This window comes from Rhinopithecus roxellana, chromosome 13 (assembly GCF_007565055.1).
Source record: "Rhinopithecus roxellana isolate Shanxi Qingling chromosome 13, ASM756505v1, whole genome shotgun sequence".
NCBI classification, from domain to species: domain Eukaryota; kingdom Metazoa; phylum Chordata; class Mammalia; order Primates; family Cercopithecidae; genus Rhinopithecus; species Rhinopithecus roxellana.
This window is the reverse complement of record NC_044561.1, coordinates 35939739-35958601: the sequence shown is the minus strand read 5'-3', so window position 1 is coordinate 35958601 and position 18863 is coordinate 35939739. Positions and strand designations below refer to the sequence as shown.

The 18863-nt window shown below is 55.1% G+C and overlaps 1 protein-coding gene across 1 annotated transcript in view; it reads left to right on the top strand.

Moving 5' to 3' along the window:
- Window positions 1-1796: 1796 nt before the first annotated feature.
- Window positions 1797-18863, top strand: part of CARD10 (caspase recruitment domain family member 10) — a 29962-nt gene continuing 12895 nt past the window's right edge. The window contains 13 exon segments of the mRNA XM_010389202.2: window positions 1797-1948; window positions 2076-2327; window positions 3181-3318; window positions 5287-5612; window positions 11173-11376; window positions 12431-12586; window positions 13157-13282; window positions 14712-14903; window positions 16609-16743; window positions 17076-17191; window positions 18169-18197; window positions 18661-18752; window positions 18754-18785. Coding sequence (XP_010387504.2) covers window positions 1810-1948; window positions 2076-2327; window positions 3181-3318; window positions 5287-5612; window positions 11173-11376; window positions 12431-12586; window positions 13157-13282; window positions 14712-14903; window positions 16609-16743; window positions 17076-17191; window positions 18169-18197; window positions 18661-18752; window positions 18754-18785 — 1937 coding nt within the window. The 5' untranslated portion in view covers window positions 1797-1809.

Genomic DNA, 18863 nt, shown 5'->3' with positions numbered 1-18863 from the left:
TGCCGGGCACCAGGGGAGCTCAGGGTACCCAGCTACCTGTCTGTTCGGACCCAGTGTGCCATCACTTCTCTGTCCACTTATCTGCAGAGACCTCTTGGCTTCTGTGCCTTATCTTTGGGCCCTGCTTAGGCTTCTTGATGAAAAAATAATTAACCATAGCCTCATTTTCCAAGGCGTCCATCCCACTCTGCTGGCCAAGTTAAAAATACTCACAAGGAGCAGGGCTGCTAGTGGGAGGAGCTGCCACTCTGCGTAGGACAGCAACCAAGGCCACAGAGAGGGAAAGGACATATTGAAAGGGAGGCCTGGTGCGTGCCTGGACTCAGGGCTTGGAGAGGAGAGAAGCCAGGGGCTGGGCTCCGGCCTATTCCCACCGTGGCTTCGCTGTGTGAATTTGGGCAAGTTCCTTGCCCTCTCTGAGCTCTGCTTCCTCCTCTATTAATTGAGGAATTTGCACTAGAATTCAGTTCTCCCAAAGCATTTCTTCTGCATGTGAACGGGTGACACCCAAAGCAGAAACACGTGTACAACAAATCCAAACCAAAAAGAGGCTGTGGTTAATTAAGTTTGGAAAAGGACACCAGGATATATAAAGTTAAATCTGTTTCTTTACTGCTGGGCCTCTTTTCTCTCTTTCTCTCTTTCTTTCTTTCTTTGGGGGAGTCTCACTCTGTTGCCCAGGCTGCTGGAGTGCAGTGGCACGATATCACTGCAACCTCCGCCTCCTGGGTTCCAGAGATTCTCGTGTCCCAGCTTCCTGAGTAGCTGGGATTACAGACGCGCACCATCACACCCGGCTAATTTTTGTGTTTTTAGTACAGATGGGGTTTTGCCATATTGGTCAGGCTGGTCTCGAACTCCTGACCTCAGGTGATCCACCTGCCTCGGTCTCCCAAAGTGCCGGGATTACAGGCATGAGTCACAGCCCCCCGCCTTAATTTAAGAAGGGCTTTGCAGAGCCTTTATTGATTGAAACCTTAATTCTTTGGATAAGTAATACATATGTCCACGGCATCTAATTCAGAAGTTGTGGAAGGGGTTTGGGGAGCTCACACCTCTTTCCTGTACCGGTTGTGCCTCCTCTGTTCCTCCCTGGCAGCAGGTACCTGGAAGCTTCTAATGCATAGCGAGGCTGTATCGCATGCACCAGCAGATACCGTGTAGACTCAGCCACTATCATGGTAAGCGACCACGGGCCTCCCAGGCGGGAGTGGGAGCATGGATGGCTAGCCACAGCCCGCCCCCAGCATCTCTAGGACCAACACCTGGAGGAACACCCTTTGAGAATTGTGGGGTCCCTGGTCCCCAAGTGCCACGGGGGTTTGCATAGGAGGGAAGTTGGTAGCGCCGCCCTGCAGGTTCAGATCCCCATCTTGCAAAAGGCGCCCATGACCTCTGCCCTTTGCTGCCCCCAGCTGGGCTGTCCTGCGCTCCAGGGAAGCTCCGAAGCCTGCAGTGTATGTGGGGACCCGGGAAGGGCAAGCTCAGGTTGTGAGCCCGCAGGCTGCGCCGGGAGTGAGCGGCTAGCCCCGCGCGGGCGGGCGCGCTGTGGGCGTAGGGAGGCGATGCGCGTGGCCCGGGGAAGGTGTGTCGCGGCGCGCTGGGGGTGTGAGCGCGCGTGCCCGCCCCGGCCCCGCCCAGAGGCCGGGCAGGTGTGGGCGGGCGGCCAGGACCCCGCCGAGCCGGGCTGGGAGAGCCGGCGGGAAACAGGAAGCAGGGGGAGGCGCGGCCGGACGGCCGGGAGGGAGGGCGTGCAGACGGACGCGCGGGGTGGCCGGGGGCCGGACGCGCGGCCCGGGGCTGGCGGCGATGTGGGGAGGCCCGGGCAGCCTGGGCGGTGGCGGGGACGGGGGCGGAGCCGGGGGCGCCGTGGGCACCGCCCCCCTGCGCCTGCGGAGCCGCCGCCCGAGCGCGGACTCGGGAGCCCGAGGCGGCTGTAGCGTGCGAGGTGAGTCGCTGGGAGCTCCGGGCGCGTCCTCGACGGCAGGTCCTGCGGACGACGCCCCCAGGTGGGCCCAGCCGCACACCCAGCCCCAGGGCGCCCTGGTCGACCCCCGTGCGCCTCTTGCTCGCAGACCCCGAGGACACGGCCATGCCGGGCCGGGCGGAGGCGGGGGAGACCGAGGAGGAGGCCGGGGCCGGCTCGGGGTCCGAGGCGGAGGAGGACGCGCTGTGGGAGCGGATCGAGGGCGTCCGGCACCGGCTGGCTCGCGCCCTGAACCCGGCCAAGCTCACGCCGTATCTGCGCCAGTGCCGGGTCATCGACGAGCAGGACGAGGAGGAGGTGCTGAGTACCTACCGCTTCCCGTGCCGCGTCAACCGCACCGGTGAGCCGCGAGGCCCGCGTGGGTCACGACCCGGGCCGGCCATGCCCTTGGGCGCAGCGCCCAGAGCCGTGGAGCGAGAAGCTAGGGCTCTGCTGTCCTGGGGCTCGGTCTCCGCATCCGTAAAGTGGGCCGGCTGGGTATGCTCACCAGCCTGCCTCGTCCCCAACAGCCACTGCGCCCTGGTGGTCCGCGTTGCCCACACCGGCGTCAGAGTTTTGTCTCGGGGTTCTCTCCTACTTCCCGGGTCCACATTAGAGCAGAGGGTTGGATGTGGCTGCCAGGGCCGGCTGGGCCTGGGACCTGCCGGTCACAGCCGGCGGACTTGGCACCTTTCCTGCGCTCTTTGATGTCCGAGTTCTGTCTGTCCCCTCCTCTGTGCGCCACACACTCCTGGGGGAGTCATTTTTCAAGTGTCAAGACCCATCGCAGCTTTACGAGGGTCCTCTCTCCCACAGGGTGTGCCTTTGAACCAGAGCTCACAAAGGCATGATGGAATGGTCTTAATGGTGGAATTTCAGGCATGGCCGATGGGAGAAGTATTTTCTTTGCTTCTGGTGATAGAGGGGCTTCTCTGTGCCACTGAAAAGGCAGACTGCATTTGCGGACCCGCATCTGTGTCTGTGGGAGGTGCTGGGGAGCTCTGGGAGCCCAGGAGTCATGAGGGAGTGTGCTCCCCTGGCTATGGCAGACTGGCTCTCTTCTCTTCCCTGATGTGTTGGGACAGGCCCCTGTGTGTGTCACTGGCTCAAAAATTTGGGGAACGTGGGCCTGGAGCATGGTGGGGGCAGAAGCAACCAGGCACCTGGGGAGGCCCTCCCCTGGACCGTGGGTGCATCCCCCCACTACTCTCCAGGGCGCCTGATGGACATCTTGCGCTGCCGTGGCAAGAGGGGCTATGAGGCCTTCCTGGAAGCCCTGGAGTTCTACTACCCCGAACACTTCACGCTGCTCACGGGCCAGGAACCCGCCCAGCGGTGCTCCATGATCCTCGGTGAGTGGACCTGCGGTGGATGCTGGCACCTCGGCTTCCAGTGCACAGGCTCCTTCCCCCATCCCTGTTAGGGAGGCGCTCCCACTATGCTTGTTGAACAGTAAGGGAAACTGAGGCATGGAGCAGCTGAAGGAGCTTGCCCAGGGCCCCACGGTAGGCTGAGGGTGGGGCTGGATGCTAGTGCTGTTATTCCAAGTTCAGAGCCACATGCTTAAGATGGCTCTTTCTCCCTGATACTGTTTTCAGACATATGTCGGACATACGCAGATGTACAGTTTTTTAATGTAAAAAAATACAGAGGCTTCAGGTGACTTTGAACTTTTTTTTGTGTGTGAGACAGAGTCTTGCTCTGTCACCAGGCTGGAGTGCAGTGGTGTGATCTCGGCTCACTGCAACCTCTGCCTCCCAGTTTCAAGCAATTCTCCTGCCTCAGCCTCCTGAGTAGCTGGGATTACAGGCATGAGCCACCATACCCCGCTAATTTTTGTATGTTTAATAGAGATGGGGTTTCATCATGTTGGCCAGGATGGTCTTGATCTCCTGACCTTGTGATCTGCTTTCCTCAGCCTCCCAATGTGCTGGGATTACAGGCATGAGCCACTGCGCCCAGCTGAATTTTTTAATATAAAACACACACACGCCTACATGTGTATTTTGCTTTTTTTTTTAAGAACAACTGATTTTAGTGATTCTTTCACCTCTGTTACATACACTTGTTTTAAGTGACTGCATACTATTCATTAGTGAAGTTAGGACATAATTCATTTATCCCATTTCCAGTTGATGGATACTTAGGTTTCCATTTTTGTATTATTACAACGATGCCAGCAACATTCTTGTATGTGCATCTTTGTGCAAATGCGTCTCAGGCGAAGAGGTTCTGAGAATAATTTCTCAAAGAGTCTGTGTATTTTAACTGTTAAATCAACATACCTCCTACCAGGAGTGTGTAAGTGACCATTTGAATCCTGGGGATCATGTTTAAATATTTTTGCCATTCTGATATGTAAAAAATAATGTTACTGTTTTAAGTTTATATTTCATTGAGTGATATCGTTCCCAGGTCACTATTTATTAAACTTTGGATAAATAACTGCTCTGTGCTTCAGTTTTTCTGTTTTTGAAATGGGTACAATAATAGTACTTACCTTATAGGGTTGTCATAAAGATTAAATAAGATGTATCTAGCACAAAGAATGAAGTTAACAAATATGAGAAGCTACTGTAATTATTGTTGGTAGGTTGGTGCATATTTTCCTGTATTTATTAGCCATTTTTATTTTGGGACTTGTCTATTGATAGTTTTTGTCCATATTTTTATTTGGTCATTGATCTTTTCTTATTGATTTGTAGGAGCTCTTTATATATTATGGCTGTGAGTTCTTGTTATATTTTCTCCCACTCTGTTGCTTATTAACTTTGTTGCATCTTTCATTTTTCAGAGGTTTAAACTTTTTTTTTTTTGAGACGGAGTCTCGCTCTGTCGCCCGGGCTGGAGTGCAGTGGCACGATCTTGGCTCACTGCAACCTCCGCCGCCTCCCGGGTTCATGCCATTCTCCTGCCTCAGCCTCCCGAGAAGCTGGGACTACAGGCGCCCACCACCGCACCCGGCTAATTTTTTTTGTATTTTTAGTAGAGATGGGGTTTCACCGTGTTCGCCAGGATGGTCTCAATCTCCTGACCTCGTGATCCGTCTGCCTCGGCCTCCCAAAGTGCTGGGATTACAGGCGTGAGCCACCGCGCCCGGCCGGTTTAAACATTTTTATATGGATTTGTCTCTTTTTTCTCTCAAAACTCCTGGATTTTGTGTGTTGTTTAGGAAGACCTCCCCTGCTCCCAAATTCTACAAATATATTCCAGAATTTCCCTCTAGTGTTTTTATGATTTGAGTTTTTTGACACAGTCTACTGTCTCCTGGATTTTACTTGCCTGAGCTGCCTATTCTGTCCCCTGTTCTGTCCTGGCAGATGAGGAGGGGCCTGAGGGCCTGACCCAATTCTTGATGACAGAGGTGCGACGGCTACGGGAAGCTCGCAAGGGCCAGCTGCAGCGGGAGCAGCAACTGCAGGCCCGGGGCCGGGTGCTTGAGGAGGAGCGGGCAGGGCTGGAGCAGCGACTGCGGGACCAGCAGCAGGCTCAGGAGCGCTGTCAACGGCTGCGGGAGGACTGGGAGGCTAGCAGCCTGGAGCTGCTGCGGCTCAAGGATGAGAACTACATGATTGCCATGCGCCTGGCACAGCTCAGTGAGGAGAAGAACTCGGCTGTACTTCGCAGCCGTGACCTGCAGCTGGCGGTAGGCCCTGGGGAGATGAGTTGGGGAGGCAAGGGAAGGGGCAGCTTTTGCAATATAGTAGCCAGCCAGCCTGTGTCCCAGAGCAACCATTGCGTGCTCTTTGACATGGATAAGTCCTTTTAGTGCTCGGTGTACCTACTTCATTGGGTTATGACTGTAATTCTCAATGGGGGACGATTTTGACCCCCTAGAAACATTTGGCCATGTCTGGGAGACATTTCTGGTTGTCACAATGAGTGGGGATTTATTGGCATCTGGTGTCAGGGATGCTGTCAAATGCCCTGAGGGCACAGGACAGTCCCCAACAAAGAATTACCCAGCCTAGGGCCGAGGCGGAGAAACGCTGGGCTATGAGGATTCAGTGAGTTTTTATTTTTTTGTGAGACGGACTCTCACCCTCGTTGCCCAGGCTGGAGTGCAGTGGTGTGATCTCGGCTCCCTGCAGCCTCTGCCTCCAGGGTTCCAGCGATTCTCCTGCCTCAGGTGGGTACCTGAGATTACAGGCATGTGCCACCACACCCAGCTAATTTTTGTATTTTTAGTAGAGATGGGGTTTCACCAAGTTGACCTGGCTGGTCTCGAACTCCTGACCTCAGGTGATCCGCCCGTCTGGGCCTCCCAAAGTGCTGGGATTATAGGCGTGAGAAACCATACCCGGCCCGGTGAGTTTCCATTTAAGACACAGAGTTTCAAACATGTACAGCCCCTAGCACACTGCTCACAACTTGTGTCAATAGCCATTGTTGATATTATCGAGAGCCACACAAGTTATAAACATCATGTCTTCTAATCCTCCCCAAAGCACCATACGCCAAGTCCTCATTTGCAAATACAGACTCAGACTCAGATTAGTGAAAGGACTTGCTCAAGGTCACAGAGCCAGGAAGCTGCACAGCCTGGGTTTGAACCGGGTCCGGCGGGCTCCAGTGCCAGCCCCCTTCCCACACTGCTGTTCCGCCCTGCCCCTTGTGTGGGGAAGTTTCACCCTGACTCCCTCCAGCAGCAAGTGAGGTCGTGCCTCCTACTGCATCTCACTTTCTTGGTTTCCGACTGGGACTCAGCAGGGGGATAATACTGGTATTTGACTGCCGCAGGGCATTGTTCCAAGGATTTAATGAGCTCATCCACGTCAAGGGCTTAGCAGTGCCAGCCGCATGGCACGCAGGAGGCTTTCTCCAGCCATGTTGCTCAAGGCTCCACAGTGGGTTCTGACTATGGAGTTTGAAGCCTCCCTACCCCAGGAGCCTCGGGCTGTGGCTACTGCGTTGCAGGTGGCTGTGAAGCTGTAGATGTGGGTGCACCGGTGTGCCAGTCCTCGGTTTGTGCATGCCAGGTGGGTCGATATCCTGGGGAGGTGAGCCCTGATGGGGGTGTTGAGGCCACCAGTTGAAGGGTCCAGGCCGCTGGTCCTGCTTGAGGATGTAGGTGGCTGGTTTGAGGTTGTGAGATGACCTTGAGGCCATCGTTTGAGGGCCTGGTTGGTGTGTGGCATGAGATGGAGGCTTTCTGAGGAGTGGTAGGCAGGGACAGGGACACAGGTCCCAGGCCTGCTCTACTGCGAAAAATCATGTGGCGTGGGGAAGGCTTTCCTTTCTGTGCCTCAGTTTCCTCATCATCACAGATAAGGGTGATGTAACAATTATAAAACACGCTTTTGCTTTATAGGTACCATCCTAAGTGCTTGCCACATATAGACCCCTTTAATTTTCCAGCCACCCTACGCTGGGGTGGACACACCATCTTCCCCGTTTCTAGAGGAGGAAACAGGCACAGAGAAGCTGGTTAGAGCACTTTCCCAATGTCCTGGGATTGAAGGATTTTTTTTTTTTTGGGATGGTGTCTTGCTCTGTTACCCAGGCTTGAGTGCAGTGGCGAGATCTTTGCTCACTGCAACCTCCACCTCCCAGGTTCAAGCGATTCTTCTGCTTTAGCCTCCTGAGTAGCTGGGATTACAGGCGTGTGCCACCATGCCTGGCTAATTTTTTTTTTGTATTTTCAGTACAGATGGGGTATCACCATGTTAGCCAGGCTGGTCTCAAACTCCTGACCTCAGGTGATCCGCCCGCCTTGGCCTCCCAAAGTGCCACTGTGTTCGGCCGGATGGAAGGATTTCTGAGTTGGCTCTCAGCACTGCTTGAGGGGTGGTGGCTGGCAGGTGGGAGTGCTCCCCTTTCTTTACCCAGAGAGTTCCCCTTTTTTCTGAAACAGACATGGGCTTGCTGTAACGTTTTCTCAGAAGAAATAATCTGCTGCTCAGAGAGGACGGCGTGAGGGCTGCGGACTGGGGGCTCTGGGAGAGGCTGCAGCCCGCATGGCTTATCCCACCTTTGGGTTGGGTGTGATGGGATCAGGAGATGTCCTGTGTGTGTGGCCATCTGGGGGCTGCTGTGACAGGGGAGGGGGATGGAAAAGAGATGGTTGGAGGTGCCTCTGTAGTCTGCAGGTCATCTACCTCTAGGCAGAGTGACTGCTTTTTCCTATTTTAGGGGCCTAAGAAGTGAAATTGGCCGGGCGCAGTGGCTCACGCCTGTAATCCCAGCATTTTGGGAGGCTGAGGCGGGTGGATCACGAGGTCAGGAGATCGAGACCATCCTGGCTAACATGGTGAAACCCCGTCTCTACTAAAAATGCAAAAAATTAGCCAGGCATGGTGGCACGCACCTGTAGTCTCAGGGACTCGGGAGGCTGAGGCAGGAGAATCGCTTGAACCCAGGAGGTGGAGTTTGCAGTGAGCCGAGATTGAGCCACTGCACTCCAGCTTGGGCAACACAGTGAGACTCCATGTCAAAAAAAAAAAAAAAAAAAAAAGGAAATGAAATTAAACTTAGCTACTATAAGTTTGCCTTAATGTATAATTTATGTTTAGAGCTTTTCTGCTCCAAAATTAACAAAGGTGTTGCAGATGGATCTGAACAGAGCACCTGATCGTGCTTGGCTTGGCAGCTTCTGTCCTCACCTCCCATGTACAGGTGTGTGGCGGCTGGGATTTAATACCCTGTTTTATGAGGTGCAAATTTAATGAGCGGTTATTTCCAAGCAACATAAACTGAAGGAACGAACGCTATAATTTTGTGCTCAGTGAGTTTGTGCACTGAGATTAAATGCATCTGTATTTCCTGTTGCTCGTCGGAGACTCCCAGGTGTCCTGTCCTCTGAGCTCATCAGGGAAGCCGGCCGGCCAGGGGTCAGGCAGGAGGCTCTGGTGTGTGGCTGCGGTTTGCTGAGAGGGTGTGACCACAGTTGTCCTTGTAACGAGCTGTCTTTCTCTGGCTATTCACAAAGCATGTTTTGTGAGTGGAAAGGAATGTGGGAGTCATGAATTTCTTTCTGAGTCTCTTGCGGAGGAGGAGGAGTGGACTGTTAATTTGTGGAATTGCCTGACCCAGCCTCCAGACCCGTGTGTGTGTGTGTGTGTGTGTGTGTGTGTGTGTTAGGGGTGCCATTCTAACCTCTCAAGGCTGGGGGACTAGCAAGTCATTTTCCAAGAGAGGCCGGGGGACTCCTGGGGCACCAAATATTGCATGCCTGACTATGGCACCAGAAGTCATTGTGACCTTTTCCCAACAATGACTTCATTTTATAGCCTGCCACCTGCTGCCACTCTTGTCACTGTCTGGCCACCTCAGACCCCACATGCGTCACACTTGGCTGAGTGCACTCATAGTCCAGCAAACTGACCATGCACGTCTGCTCCCAGCTTGGTGGTCACCCCACAGCTGCCCACTCACCACATCGGGCCAAGTTCTGGCTGCACACTCTGAACTGGTGATTGATTAGGGGCATGGGATTTTATTTAACGCTGTGAAGACAGCCACGGTCACACTGTGGCAGCTCTGTAGCCTGCCTTTCACAGTTTAGAGGCCTCTGCCCACTTGCCGCCTTGTTTAATTCTTGCAACACCTTTGGAAGGCAAATGATGAGGCCAGGAGATCGACTGGGCCCATTTTACTGATGAGGAAACTGAGGCCCAGAGGAGGTAAGTGACTTGCTCAGGATGACAGAGCCTAGAAGTAGCAAAATTGAAACCTGAACCCTGGACATGGAGCTCTTGAGGGAGGATGAACCAAAAGCCAAATCTTCTGGAGTAGAGGCTTTCTTAGGAATTCCTTTCAGGGTAGACCAGACTAAGTCTGTTCACTGAGAATATGTTGAGGTGAGATGTTGGCTTGCAGGGGGAGCGTCTGGTTCCTAGGCTGGATGAGACCCTCAACTCTTAAAACCATTGCCCTCTCCTCTCCCCTCACACCCCAGGTACAGATGAGAAGATTGAGGCACAGAGAGGGACCATGACTTGTCCAGGGTCACACTGAGCTAGAGACGGAGCTGGAGTCTGACCCTGGTTTTGTTTTTTGTTTTTTTTCTCCTCTTCTTTCTTTCTTCTTTCTTCCTTCTTCCTTCTTTCCTCCTCCTCCTCCTCCTCCAGCCTCCTCTCCCCTCCTTCCCCCTTTTCCTCCTCCTCCTCCTCCTCCAGCCTCCTCTCCCTCCTTCCCCCTTTTCCTTCTCCTTCTCCTCCTTCTTCTCCTTCTTCTACTCCTTCTCCTTCTCCTCCTCCTCCCTCCTTCCCCTCCTCCTCCCTCCTTCCCCTCCCTCTTCCTCCTCCCTTCTCCTACTCCCTCCTTCTTTCTTTTTCTTCTCTCTCTTTTTTTTTTTTTTTTTGAGACAGGGTCTCGCTCTGTTGCCCAGGCTGGAGTGCAGTGGCACGATCATGGTTCACTGCAGCCTCAACCTCCCAATGCTCAAGTGATTCTCCTGCTTCAGCCTCCAGAATAGCTGGGATAATAGGCAGGCACCACCACACCCAACTAATGTTTTAAATTTTTTTTGTTAAGAGGAGGTCTCACTGTGTTAACTAGGCTAGTGTCGATCCGCCCACCTCAGCCTCCTAAAGTGTTAGGATTACAGGTGTGAGCACTGCACCTGGCCTGGTTTCCCGTATTCTTTTTTTTTTTTTTTTTTTTCTGAGACAGAGTCTTGCTCTGTTGTCCAGGCTGGAGTGTAGTGGTGTAATCTTGGCTCACTGCAACCTCTACCTTCTGGGTTCAAACGATTCTCGTGCCTCAGCCTCCCTTGTAGCTGGGACTACAGGCATGTGCCACCATGCCAGGCTAATTTTTGTATTTTTACTAGAGACGGGGTTTCACCATGTTGGTCAGGCTGATGGGATTACAGGCGTGAGCCGCTGTACCTGGCCCCCCTTCTTCTGGATGTGGCCCTCCTCCTTTCTGCCATGAGGATACTGGGCTAAATGGATGGGAGTCAGTGTCAGAACTGCGGGACAGACAGCGTGTTGTGGTGCAGCACATCCACCCACAAGTTCTTAGAGTAGATTCCCCTGGGGGGTGTCCTTGGCCTTACTGCCCACTGCTTCTTCCTCAGCCCTGTTTGTTTTATATCTGCCCAGCCTGTCCTGTTTTCATAGACAAGTCTGGGGAGGACCCCTGCTTCGGCTTCTCTGGGAATCTGGAAGGCATCCAGGAGCGAGGGAGCAGGACTTCCCACCCCTGTGACCTGTGGCTCCCAGTGTGTCCCCCTCTGGGCTGACCCATGTCTTGGGCTCCAGGTGGATCAGCTCAAGCTCAAGGTGAGTCGGCTGGAGGAAGAGTGTGCACTGCTGCGAAGGGCCAGAGGATCGCCTCCTGGGGCAGAAGAGAAGGAGAAGGAGAAGGAGAAGGAGCCGGACAACATGGACCTCGTCTCTGAGCTGCGTGCTGAGAACCAGCGGCTGATGGCATCGCTGCGGGAGCTGCAGGAGGGCCTGCAGCAGGTACCAGGGCCAGGGCTCGTGGGCACAGGCTGGGGGTGGTCAGGAGGGCCTGCAGCAGGTACCAGGGCCGAGGCTTGTGGGCATAGGCTGGGGGGGCGGTCAGGAGGAGCTGCAGCAGCTATCATGGCTGGGGTTCATGGACATGGAGTGGGGGTGGGGGTTAGACCCGGAAAACAGGCCCTCTTGCTGCTTGCTCATCCTCCCAAGGCCTGGAAAGCTGAGGATTTCAGAACCAGGGATCTGAGATCTGGATGGAGTCCCGGCAGCCTCTTGCCTGAAGCTCTGAGCTGAGGGCCCTTAGCACGTGGCTGTCCCTGGTTGTCTGGTCTGAGGTGTGTGAGCAGCCTCCAGGAGGTCCCCGAACTCCCTAAAACTGTCCACCTGATTTTGAGTATGAGCATTTTTCTGGGGAAAGGGCCCCAGCTTTCATTTGATGTGTAGAGAGTGTGGTCTGGTGGTCCCAGAGCTTGCTTAGTGTCCTGTGACAGGTCAGTGGCAGGTCAGCAGCTACATGGGCCTGCCTCCTGGCCATTGTTCCACACTAGGAAGTGGGGGATGGGAACCAGTGTGTTTCATGAGGTTGGGGCACTTGGCTGGAGTGTGGGTCTGGGGGCAAGATCTTGGGCCCAGGGTCTACCTGTATAGGCCAGGCTCAGCCCCTTGAAGACCCCTAATCATGGGGGTGGGAATAGGCCTTGGAAATGGCTGCGGTCTGCTGCCCCGGATGGTGGGTGAGGGCCAGAGCACAAGTGTGTGCCTGGTGCTTGCTTAGGAATAAGATCCTGGCTGAATTTGTCCAGTCACACCCTCATCCACTTAGCTTATTAGCTTACTTGTACCCCAGATGCTCCCTGGAGGGTAGGTAGGGCTGGTGGGGCCACACCCACTCTGCCGAGGGGGAAACAGAGATCCAGAGATGGTCAAGTCCCCAGGCCAGCATGGCAGAGCTGGTCAGGTGGTTTTGGAGGGCTGACAGCTGCGTGTCCCCTTCCTTCCCACGCCCAGGGTGGGCCCCGAGCCAGACCCTGAGGTGGCCCTGCCCTGTGATCCCCAGGAGGCAAGCCGGCCAGGGGCCCCGGGCTCCGAGCGCATCCTGCTGGACATCCTAGAGCATGACTGGCGGGAAGCGCAGGACAGCAGGCAGGAGCTGTGCCAGAAGCTGCATGCCGTGCAGGGGGAGCTGCAGTGGGCCGAGGAGCTGCGTGACCAGGTGGGGCCCTGCCCATGCCCTGCCTCTGGTGGGGGAGGGTGTCAGCCAGGGCCAGTGTGCTCACGCCTTCTCTGAGCATCCGCTTGACGCAGGCGCCTTACTGAGAACTGCGTTCGTTCGTTCGTTCTCAGATGTTGACGGAGGCACCCTTCTAGGCGCTTGGGATGCCGCAGTGAGCAAAACAAAGGTGCCTTTTCCTTTAGGGGGAACTCCAGCAGGGGAGACCGGCAGTATGTGAGACACACAGTCCCACGTCAACTGTTTCATGTAGCCAAAGGCGATGAGTACCGTGGGAGACGCAGAGCTGGGGAAGGGGCCGGTTGCAGTTTCAGTGGGGAGGCCAAGGGTGGCCGGGTGGGTGAAATGATGATCATTCTTCTCATTTTACAGATTAGGCAGTTGAGGGCCCGTGAGGTAAAGTCAGTGGCTCAGACCACTCCACTGGGCAGGAGGGGACTTGCTATCGGGTCTCAGGCTCTTGGCTCTCACTGGCCCTCCTGGGCACCTGCTGGTTAGCTTTCTGGTGGTCCCCAGCCCTGTGGTCTGACCTCGCCCCCGTGCCACCCTCAGTACCTGCAGGAGATGGAAGACCTGCGGCTCAAGCACCGCACACTGCAGAAGGACTGTGACCTGTACAAGCACCGCATGGCCACTGTCCTGGCCCAGCTGGAGGAGATTGAGAAGGAGCGAGACCAGGTGAGCCCAGTCTGCTGTGTACGAGGCCCTGGGCCAGTTGCTGCTTCTCATATGGGAGGAGATGAGAAGCAATGGAGGGGACTAGAATGGTAGAAAGAGAGGTTAGCAGCTCCCTGGTGGGTTAGGACAGGGCACAAAGCCTGGGGGAACAGACAGGGGACCTGGAGCCCTTGAGATACCAACCTTACACCCTGGACCCACTGGCCTCAGTCTGAGCTCCCATGGCAGTTGCAGAAGCTGGTCCTGGTGTCTTCATTTCCGAATATCCCTTGTTCTCTCCATCTCAAAGACAAGGCCAGTACAGAGGAGGTGCTTACAAATAGAAGCCGATGAAGAAATTCTCAAAAGTTTTGGCTCTCCGTCCCTGGATGACCCTTGTCTCCTGCCAAGGTTGTAGGGTGGGCTGAGGACCTCCGGCCAGTGTCACCAGGTTCCATGTGCAGTGGGTGAGGGCAGGAGGTTTTTGTTCTTGACCAAGTGTGAATCCCACTAGAGGAGTTGAAGTCTACATATTATTATTATTATTATTATTATTATTACTTTTTGAGAGTGAGTCTAGCTCTGTTGCCCAGGCTGGAGTGCAATGGCGCGATCTCAGCTCACTGCGGTCTTCACCTCCCGGGTTCAAGTGATTCTCCTGCCTCAGCCTCCCAAGTAGCCGGTATTACAGGCATGCCCCCATGCCTGGCTAATTTTTGTATCTTTAGTAGAGACAGGGTCTCACCATATTCACCAGGCTGATCTTGAACTCCTGGGCTCAACTGATCCACCCACCTCAGCCTCCCAAAGTGCTGGGATTACAGGCGTGAGCCACCATGCCCAGCCGAGGTCTAAAATGCCCTCAGAATCCCCTGGCAAGCTTGAAAGTGCAAAATTGGGACTTCATTCTCCGGATGTTCTCATTCAGGTGGTCTGGGGTGGGCCCCAGGAATCTGCATTTTATGGGGCTGCCCTCAGCTCTCTCTGAGGCGTGGCTGTCAGGTCTGGACCATGGGTCTAGATCTGGAGCCCCTGGTCTCCACTGTGGATGCAATGGGCTGGGTTTGACTCCTGGCTTCCCCACCAACTGGGATGCTGGGAGTGAAGCCCCTGGCACTCAGCAGGTCTCGTGGAAAAGTTTTCATTTCTCGGTGAAACAGTGAGAGCCTGGATTCTGCAAATGGACTGCCCGATTTGAATCCCAGCGCTCTCTCTCCTGGCTTGGTTTCCCCAATCTGCAGAATGAGAATAATGATATTAATAGTATCTCACTAAGCCAGTTAGTATGAAGATATTTAAATGAGCTGATATTTAGCTCAGGGCCCGGCACACAGTGCTCAGTAAGTGATAGCTGCCGTTCTCCTTACTGTCCCCATTCTTCAAGTCATAGGCCAGGACAGCTGAGCCAGGGTAGCTCCTTCAGCTGCTGCCTCTCCTCCCCCAACCCTAGGCCATACAAAGCCGTGACCGGATCCAGTTGCAGTACTCACAGAGCCTCATTGAGAAGGACCAGTATCGCAAGCAGGTGCGGGGCCTGGAGGCAGAGCGGGATGAGCTGCTGACGACACTCACCAGCCTGGAGGGCACCAAGGCTCTGCTGGAGGTGCAGCTGCAGCGGGCCCAGGGTGGCACCTGCCTCAAGGTGAGCGGGTCAGGACTGTGGGAGTCCTGGTGGGAAGGCTGGGGTCCTGGCAGGAGCTCTTGGCCAGGGCTGGGAACCTGCCGGCCCTAGTGGGAGACCTCAGCCGGGGGAGGAAGCTCAGGGGAAGTGGTAAGAGCCCTCAGTTACGAGTGGGAACTTGAACCCAGGCTGGGCTGGGTGTGGGCTGGTGAGCAGGCAGGGGGCATGTTGATCTCTGAGTTTCTGTGGTTGCTTCTGGGACACTAAGAATAGCTTGGAGCTGGTCTTTGCATTTAGCTGGGGAAAGCTGGCTGCCCGAAGGCCTGTGTGCTTGTTAGAATGCAAAGCCTGGGCCTCAGAGACCAGCTAGTCAGGACTAGCATGAGCCTAAGCATCCCTCAGAGAACAGCTGGTATAATCCTCTCATTGCACAGGGCCCAGAGAGGGTCAGGGGCTTGCCCAAGGCCACATAACCAACTGGCACTGGAGCTGGAGTCCCAGACCCATTGTAAATTGGATCGTGGTCCTCAGGCTGCTGCCGGGAGCTCTGCTTTTCTCTCTTTTTTTTTTTTTTTGAGATGGAATCTTGCTGTGTCACCCAGGTTAAAGCTGTTCTCGTCCCTCAGCCTCCCTAGTAGCTGGGATTGCAGGTGCCTGCCACAACGCCCAGCTAAGTTTTTTGTATTTTCAGTAGAGGTGGGGGTTTCACCATGTTGGCCAGGCTGGTTTCAAACTCCTAACCTCAACGGATCCTCCCGCCTCAGCCTTCCAAAGTGCTGGGTCCTGCTTTTTCTTTTTCTTTTTTTTCTTTTTTGAGACGGAGTCTCGCTCCGTCGCCTAGGCTGGAGTGCAGTGGCGTGATCTCAGCTCACTGCAGGCTCTGCCCCTCCCTGGGTTCATGCCATTCTTCTGCCTCAGCCTCCCGAGTAGCTGGGACTACAGGAACCTGCCACCTCACCTGGCTAACTTTTTGTATTTTTAATAGAGACGATGTTTCACCGTGTTAGCCAGGATGGTCTTGATCTCCTGACCTCGTGATCCGCCTGCCTCGGCCTCCCAAAGTGCTGAGATTACAGGCATGAGCCACCGCGCCTGGCCCCAGCCTGCTTTTTCTTATTTTGAGTTGCCTGACAGTGAGCTCTGCAGGCTTGGTGTTTGAAGCATTGGAGCCCAGAGGAATATAGGAAAAGTCAGCATTAATCCATGACTTGTTTTTTTTAAACCCGCTGTGGCTTTTTTGCTGTCTGGTAAAGACAGAGTCCCTTTTCATGGCCAAGAGGCCCTGCAGATGGGATTCCTTTTGTCCTCTAGCCTGATTCTGTGGGTTTTAGCCTTTCAACTGGAATGCATCACAGTCCTGCCTCAGGGCCTTTGCACATGCCGTTGATCTGCCTGGACCATCCCAACTGGACCTACTTAGTGCCTGTATACCCTTGAGTTCTCAGTTCCAACCACACTTTCTTTGGAGAGTACTTGGACTCCCAGGCTGGATGGGGTGTTTGTATGTTTTCCACACCCCAGGCACCTTCCTTTTGCTATCGTCTCAGCTTGAGGCTATTTTGTTCACATGTCTGCTGGTTTACGGTTTGTCTCCCTGTCTAGGCTGTGAGCTCCCTGAGGACAGGGATCTGTCCCTGTGCTGGCACATGGCAGGTGCTCAGTAAAGGACTGTGGCTGGCCTGGGCCTAGCACTGCTCACCTCCTTCCTCCCCTCTCCCTCTTCCAGGCCTGTGCCTCCTCCCATTCCCTGTGCTCCAACCTCAGCAGCACTTGGAGCCTGAGCGAGTTCCCCTCCCCTCTGGGAGGCCCAGAAGCAACTGGGGAGGCCGCTGTCATGGGGGGACCTGAACCTCACAACTCGGTAAGACAACTGCCTCATCCCAAATAAGGGGGGACGCTGCTGTAGCATTATTACTAACGTAGAGAGTGCTTTCCGAAGGATCATTTCACAGGTGAGGACACTGAGGCTCAGGGAGGCCAAGTACTTTACTGAAGCTCACCCAGAACCATTTCCTTGCCAGGCCTGGGTGCCAGGAGGCCTGGGGAGCCACCCACACACTATAATCTTGCAGACCCCATTCCTCTGCTCTGGGCCCTAGTTCTCATCTGTGGAATGGGCACAAACCAGGTGTGCTGAGGACTGGGGTGGTGCTGAGCAGTGGGGGTGACCCAGGCCCTGTCATGGCATTGCAGGAGGAAGCCACAGACAGTGAAAAGGAGATCAACCGGCTCTCCATCCTGCCTTTCCCCCCCAGTGCTGGCTCCATCCTCCGCCGGCAGCGTGAGGAGGACCCCGCACCCCCTAAGAGGTGAGATGGCTGGGGATAGCAGTAGACACCCAGGGAGGTGGGGCTGCTGTCTCCTGAACAGCCACCTCCCAGAATCTGCAATGCCAAAGTCAGGTCCAGGGGGTCACTTCCCTTTATTGCCCTCAGATGGCTGGAGCTCTGGAAACCCAGGCCCTGTGAGTCACAGGGGCGACCAAGGTTAGAGTTAAGACAAGGCCGATGGGCAGAGCGAACTCAGTCCTAGCCAAGCATCCTGGCAGGAGAGTCACTGGGGGTCAAGCCTCGAAGATCCTATACCCAAGGAGAGAAGCTTGATGGTTCAGGACTAGGGGGCGTGGAGAATGTTTCAAGGTGTCAGGGACCTCGGGCAAGAAAGCCAGGTCTCAGGTTTGGGCATCAGCAGCAAATAGGGACCAGAAAATAGGGACCGAGGCGCACCCTCTGGTAACAAGACCAAGGGCGGGAGATAGCCTGCCTCCTGGGGCGCGATCCCTGTCACTGCTTTTCCCTGTAAGCAGCCTTTGATTTATTCCTTTACTGGTGAGAGGCTGGGCCTGGGAGGCTGTGGTCAGTATGGCCTCGGTCTGTGTGAATCTGTCCCAAGGAGGCATCTGATGAGGAGGTCATGGTTTAATTTAGGAGGCGTACCTGGGAGCCACAAACCACAAAGATGGCAAGTGAGGATGAGATGAGGGGTGAGAGATCAGGGGTGGCTTCCAGGAGGAGGTGGCATTGAAAGAGCTGGCTTTGAAGGGCATGCCAGGGCATTGTAGGTGGAACAACACCGGACAGAGGCCAGGACATTAACTTCTTGCTCTGTGAGTTTAGGGGAGCCAGGTGGCATGGATGCCTTGTACCTGGGATCCCGCCTTGAGTCTTGCCTGCATTTGCTTGGGGGCTGTGAGACCTTTCCCTGGTGTGGGGGCAGGAGGAGGGAACAAGGCAGAGTGCCCACTGTGCCTCACCTCCTACCCCCTCCCTGCCCTCTCTCTGCCCAGATCCTTCAGCAGCATGTCAGACATCACAGGTAACAGCCCTTGAGTTCCATGGGGAGAGATCCTCTGGGGAGGGGGAGGTGGCTTTGCAGTCCACCTGAAGCCTGCCACCTGCGCTACCCTTGGGCTGCATCCCCTTCCCTGAAGCCCCACCATGGCCCCTGCCAGGCAGGAAGGTTGTGCTTGGGAGGCCCCTGGGGGCTTTGGTTCCGGCCTCTCACCCTGAGCCCAGTCCTGGGCCTCACTCTTGTTCCTGGCTGTGATGTACGAGGCTCTTCAGTTCTGGGCCACCTTTCACCCTCTTCCGGGAAACTGCGGGGTCAGCCTGGTGGGCTCTGACCTGTCTCTGAGCCCAGTGGGTCTGATGTGTTCCTGGGACCTCCAACCTGCCAAGGCCTCTCGGGTCCTGGGCTGGAGGGGGTCAGCCCCGGTCGTGGACCCTGGCCATCCCTGTTTCCCAGTCCCAGACCCCTGAACCTTGTTCTTTTTCCCCAGGGAGTGTGACACTTAAGCCCTGGTCCCCTGGCCTCTCTTCATCCTCGTCCTCTGACAGCGTGTGGCCTTTGGGAAAGCCGGAAGGCCTCCTGGACTCGGGGCTGTGGCCTGGACTTCCTCAACAGGTACCGTAGCTGCCTGCGGTGGGTGGAGCTAGGGTGATTGCTTGAGAGGGGAACAGGAGTGAAGTAGGAGGAGCAACT